Below are 5782 nucleotides of genomic sequence, written 5' to 3'. Positions count from 1 at the left end.
ACAGAGTCATCAACAAGGCTTCCTCTCAACCAAGCGCTACATGCTTGATCACAATCATTGGCGGCAGCGGCGCTATTGCCGAGAACAGTGATGATGTCGGTCCATGCCGAGGGCCAGTCTCGGATACATATCTCCACAATGACAGAGAGCAGTTTGCTCCTCAGGAATCTGTGTGGTGGTGATAACATTTCCCACCTCTACAAAGCACGGCGTGGTTACTTAGGAACGGGGGCTTTACCAGACATGTCACTATTCTCCAGTGCTAGAGCAGCATCCTGGAGGGTACTCCTCACAGCGTCTTTAGAGGCTTCGAAGTAACGCCCTCCATTGGAAGCGTCAGGTGACTGACCCCAACGTCTAAGGGCAGCAGAGTGAGCGAGATATACAACAGGTAAGAACTCGTCACTTCATAACACCTTCCCGAATGAGAAGATTGAGGGCCTCCATCCCGACTTGTGGGGGATATCGTCCGAGATCGGATATTATCACACAAACGCTCTCCAGCATCAACGGACCTACGATTATGGCAAATCCATCAATAGAAATCAGTAACGCTTCTGCTGTGAACTGAAAACCCGATCGCCTCCCCATAGTAGTAGTACTCCCTCCTATCTCCCTGAGCTCCTCCATTCTCCCCTCTCTTTCCTTAATACTGCAAGACGGGTCTGATAGCCGACCTACTACCGACACTAGGCGGTTGACGACCTCCTCCACTTGGTTTGACGGGCCGTCAGAGGATACCAGAGTGGTCCGCATCGACGGTCCGGATGCTACTGTCATTGAGAGGAACGACAAGGGACAGCAGCGAGGGCACTACTACACCGAAAGCTTGCGATCCTCACGTACGAAGTTCGATAACTATCAAAGTACCAAAACAGTTTTGCGATCCCGAATGGCAGCATGAACATCCTTTCCGAAATCAGGAAAAGAACTAAGTGAGTTCCACGAATGGGGACCGCTGATGCCAAAGCCTCTTACAAGATGATATGCTCATGCATAAGGCCGAATTACTTGAACGCAAGAGCGTCGAAATAATCACCACTAGGAAAATGGGGGTGTTATCATCATGCATCAATATGAGATGATTCCACGTTTGGTGAGCCCCTCGAATGACCTTTCTAACAACAGTACTGGCGAGGATGCACTGCTGATCTACCGTCAGTCCTCTGCGCGATTTCAAAGGCTCTACCGGAAGTCACTTCTTGGGTCTATTTCAGAAATCTTTTCGAAGAAGCATTCCTGAGCATTACGCATATAACCGCCAAATTTCGTCCAAACCGCTTCCAAAATCCTACGTGAAGAACCTCAGCCCAGGTCCTTTGAACCAGTAACAAGAAGTTCTTGAGCTCTAGAGATGCTCTCCACAAGAGCTTTTTATTGGGGATACCCTCCAGCAAGAAGCTCGTTTTCACCCGTTAAAATGCGTGAGAAGCGTCAAGAAGTTCATAAACCATTTCAAAAATCTGGTTTTCATGAACTTATTTTTTTAAGAAACTAGACTTCCTCGGGCGCAGGTTGAAGTGGCTTGTGACCCGTTTTTGGCCGGGTTCTGCGATGGACCCCTTCTCAAAGATTAGATAGAATTTACAGACCCGTGTCGAGTCGTAGAACCGTCACGCGCCATGAAATATCTCGCGCGCCCATCGAGTTGTTTCCGCTGGAAAGTCAACATTTGTGGTGCCATGGTTTGCATGCTACACATCGTCCTCACATGTATTCCTGGGAGTTTTGGATGACATACTTGCGATACCTGTGATCCGTATCGCCTTCTCAACTTCCCCGAATGTCTATCTTGATGACAACATCCTCATGTAGACGTGGGGAAGTGCTGCGAGGAGAAGCGCGCGTTCGTCAGCAGACTGGGGAAACTATTTTCTCCCTTATCCTGTCCACCAAGTTTTATAATCGTCTAGTGGCGCCGTTTTATCATCAATAGTACTTGGGACTTGACAGACTTCCGCAGATTTCCTCAATCCCCTTATATTCGCTCCCTCCTACGTATTCATGAAGCTAATAGCACTAGGGCACTTACTGCTGCGTACTGTGCCAGCGAGTCTACAAGGTAATGTTATTCGTCTTTCTGGTTGGATTCACTCTTGTGACAGCTGCGTCGGACGGCAACCCTCAGTCGTCCATGGTAGGGAGGGACGTATGCCAGGAAGATCTAACAAAGATCTTCAGCAAGGTATGTAATGACCCGTGAACTCACCTGTGGATCTCGCTCCCCCCTGCATCAGGATAAAGTCAAAACCGCCGATTCCCCGTATGGCAAGCTGTGCACGCTACGACCTGACACGAGCAGTTTGAATCAACTTCAAGTTATCATTGATAGTGAGGGACACGCCCGCTTGGAATTTGCGACATGCCCTTCAAAACATCCTCTGAATTTATCCATCGGGTGAGCTGTGTGCTATCCCTTACATCTCTGAATGAGAAGTTCCGATCGCCCCTCAGGAAGTGCCCTGAGAGCTGGTTGCTTCGCCATGTACCCCCAACCCGTTCGAGCCCGGGGAAATGTATGATTCTCGACCCGATGAAACTCGTTAACATGAATGTTGTCACCAAACTCGACACTCGAAAGCCCTATGCGACGCGTGCGGACTCCTTTGTTGGCGTGCCTTCTCGGCTTAGGAATGCTCGCGATGAGGATCATAATGAGGCCGATGGGTCCTTCCCTAGCCCCCTAAGGTCGGGTCTGACTCCCGAACTTGATCACGATTTGTCAGCTGTACGCGGTGGCTCGACTGAGAACTCACCGGTCATTGGTTCAGAAAGGAAAATGAACAAGCATGATTCGTCATTGAAAAGGGTGTTTCCAAAAAGGGTAAAGGACAAGGAACACATCAAGGAGAGCATCTCTGAACCGTCCTTTGAGAATGAACATGCCGTCAGTGAGGATGACAAGAAGCATAATTCGATTCAGAAGTGTTTAACGCGATGGAGGAAGTGCAAGAAGCTGCGTCATTCTCAGAAGTCGACGGAAACGCCATCCGACCCCGCGTCGGTCACCTCGGAATATTTGACGGTTGACCCAAGTAGTCCTGATGCCTGCATATCGGTCTTCGTTTATCTAGAGTATTTCCTGCGATGTCGAGTAGAGCAGTATAAAAAGAAGTTGGGACATCCGCAGACTCTCTCGGCTGAGGAAACATCGGTCGTTTTCCTTGAATACTTCTGTAGTTGGGCGTTATTCGTGTCCTAGTGAGGTAGCCAATGTGTTGTACGTGTTCCCTTCATTCTGTTCCAATAACTGCATGTTTTGCTGTACGTGTTCATTGGAGCTCTCTTGCGTTCAGTCGGTAGCACGTGATCTTGTTGGAGCCAGTAGTTGTGGCTGTCCATCATCCCTTGTGTCTTGGATAGGGAGTGCTGCCTCTTTATTAAAGAACCTTCTGACATGGATTAAGTCGCCGAATCATGGTATTGATATCCTCGGTGTGTCGGAGGTCCAGCTCATGGAGGTATGCGAAGACTATGGCGCTGAAGAAAAATGGTGTGACAAGCCCAACAGCGCTTCCGCTGTTCCGTCACCGCGCCACGGCAATACCTGAACCTTCTACTGTCACTACGTATCACCATCAGCTTCCATCGTGCCCTAACACATGTTTGGTTGCCAGTTCAGTCTTGTGGGTAACATCGTTGAGCTCATTACTAGAGCTCTGTCAGGATTAGTAGGTGGAAGCGGAGGCACTCATTTTTGGCTAGCGAAGGTGTCGTCTTACTCGGGCGATGACTGTAAATCGTTATCACGTCTCTCTAGTTTTGAACTGACCAGGAGAATAGAACCAGTCGCAGACTGATGGGGTGAGATCGGTGAATGGCCTCATGTTGCAGTAGTGTGTCTTACCCTGTAACCTGATGTCTGTCATCGGGCGGTTTAGGATGTGGGTGTTGGCAGGGCAAAGCAAGCCCTCGCCGTCTGTAGGGCAAACGTTGGGTCCATTGGGCATCAACATGATGGTAGTGAGGGGGTGGGAGGGCCCTGGGTATGTCTAGTATGTCAGCAATTTAACAAAGAGCTCAATGCTCGGATATCTACGGTGAGGCCTAAGGTGCCGGTCCAAGTCACCCTGGTTCCCAAGACGGATAAGACGTGAGCCTTATTGGTGGCGTTTCCTTCTTGTAGGGTAACATAGGTACGCGTTCTGGTTGAGGACACCTCCAGCGAATTGGTTCATAAGGTGAGGCTTCGTGGTTCTATTGAGGTCAGCACGTAGCGTCTATGTAGGCGGGTCGCCAGATTGCCCTTGTGTGGAGGGAAGGGCCATAGGAATATAGTTGGCACTATAACGCTCAAGGAGGTTTACCATATAGCGAGGGTAGTGGCAGGGGCTCGTCCTTAACGGTGGGGGATGGGTTATTCAGGCTAAGAGTATGGATCCAACAAACGTAGGGAAGCCGTTGAGGTCGATAGTCATAAGCGTTATTGGTGAGTCGCCTCAGTAGGGAAGCTCATTGTAGCTGGAGGAGCGGACGTAGGCACAGCTCACGCCATGGGCATCCAAGTGCTATATAAGCTGCCCGTACAGCATCAACATAGAGACGATCAGCCTATCTCTGATCTGGATAGGCTCAAGAAGGAGACCAGGTACTATGGGGCATTACAATAGAGTTCACCTTGTCGGCTGCGATATGCCTCTACGTGACTTCGACGGCATTAATAGGATTCTCTGAGTCTAATGGTTGGGGGCACCCTAGGGTCTTGAACAACTCGTACCGACTCGATATTTTATTTCCTTTGGGCGTACTGTACGTTTGTATCAGGGCTCGGTCCAAGCTGATGAAGCGAGGTTCTTAAGGATCCCCGTCCCCATCTGTTACTGCGCATGTTTCTGGTCGTACGATGTCGCTTGTGTACAGTGACGACCCTCATGGGTTCACCCTCAGCTTAGCAGGATTCGGTACTTCCCTATGTCCTCCCGATTCAATCGGCCTGCCCTTGCCTGTAGATGTAGTCGGTTGTGTCGATCCTGCCTCCAGAGGACGGGGGTCTGAAGGCCTGGTCTGTTGCCACAGTCGATCGACCTTACCGTTGGTGACATCTTCACACCTCAGAGTGCAGCTCGATCTTCGGACGAGAGTCACGTTACATGTTTCCGGCTTCTGAACGGCCTGAAGTCCACTTCGTATTGAAGCCTGGAGTGCTCGGGAGACCTCGTCCTTGTCAGTACATGTTTGCGTTCACCGACCGCTGCTCTCTCCAGAGTATGCTGAGAGCTCTCGCTTATCAAGTATTGGTGTACGACTCTAGCACCTTAGGGGATCGAGTCAGTATCCTCAGTAGAGCAGTTGAACTTGATGACCTATGGTCGACAGATGTATATGAGTTTAAAGATATCTTGAGTGTGTGATGGTCATATCCCTCATGCTTCCTACCTGCTCGTTGTTCTGCGTTTAGTATCATGGGAACTTCAGTATGGGTATCTCAATACCTGAACGATCGTATATGAAGGGTCTTGTGGTCTTCAGCGGTTGATATTCTCGTGAGCGGTCACCGCTCAGCAATGCACTGATTTATGCCCCCTCGAAGGAAGCGCGTATTGAACCATTGCCCAAGGTGCGGCAAGGTAGTTTCTACCAGTGTGGATCGGCCATGTGTTCACTGCGGGGCTCGAGGCGGAGTGCGCCGCCCATCCCAGTCAGAGATGGAGGGCTGTGACACAACGCGAGAGTGCTTCAATGCAGAGGTGATAGAAGGAGAGCTTGTGGCTCATGACGGGTCGGAGGATATGTCGTCCAGTGGAGGAACAGAGGGCACTCCGATTGGCTTACAACAGGCTGG

General features: G+C 50.2%; 4 protein-coding genes across 4 annotated transcripts in view; 3 read left to right on the top strand and 1 right to left on the bottom strand.

The window, feature by feature from the left end:
• Window positions 1-780, bottom strand: part of Pmar_PMAR008930 (hypothetical protein) — a gene marked incomplete at both ends in the record, with an annotated part of 4905 nt that extends 4125 nt beyond the window's left edge. Inside the window, 3 exons of the mRNA XM_002786758.1 lie at window positions 220-357; window positions 407-515; window positions 603-780. Coding sequence (XP_002786804.1) covers window positions 220-357; window positions 407-515; window positions 603-780 — 425 coding nt within the window. The remainder of the gene's footprint in view (window positions 1-219; window positions 358-406; window positions 516-602) is intronic.
• A 1851-nt stretch (window positions 781-2631) lies between these two features.
• Window positions 2632-3035, top strand: Pmar_PMAR008929 (hypothetical protein; the record flags this gene model as incomplete). Its single annotated transcript, XM_002786757.1, has 1 exon — window positions 2632-3035. A coding segment is annotated over one exon (404 nt), but the record flags the coding sequence as incomplete, so codon positions are not given.
• Window positions 3036-3858: 823 nt separating this feature from the next.
• Pmar_PMAR008928 (ribosomal protein L11, putative) lies at window positions 3859-4798 on the top strand (the record flags this gene model as incomplete). Its single annotated transcript, XM_002786756.1, has 7 exons — window positions 3859-3960; window positions 4005-4093; window positions 4137-4181; window positions 4229-4319; window positions 4366-4429; window positions 4480-4588; window positions 4765-4798. 7 exons carry the CDS (start codon window positions 3859-3861, stop codon window positions 4796-4798), a joined length of 534 nt encoding a protein of 177 aa, XP_002786802.1.
• Window positions 4799-5712: 914 nt separating this feature from the next.
• Window positions 5713-5782, top strand: part of Pmar_PMAR008927 (hypothetical protein) — a gene marked incomplete at both ends in the record, with an annotated part of 1042 nt that continues 972 nt past the window's right edge. Inside the window, one exon of the mRNA XM_002786755.1 lies at window positions 5713-5782. Coding sequence (XP_002786801.1) covers window positions 5713-5782 — 70 coding nt within the window.

Source organism: Perkinsus marinus (assembly GCF_000006405.1).
Source record: "Perkinsus marinus ATCC 50983 genomic scaffold scf_1104296931260, whole genome shotgun sequence".
NCBI lineage: Eukaryota > Perkinsozoa > Perkinsida > Perkinsidae > Perkinsus > Perkinsus marinus.
This window is presented reverse-complemented; position numbering and strand designations above follow the sequence as displayed.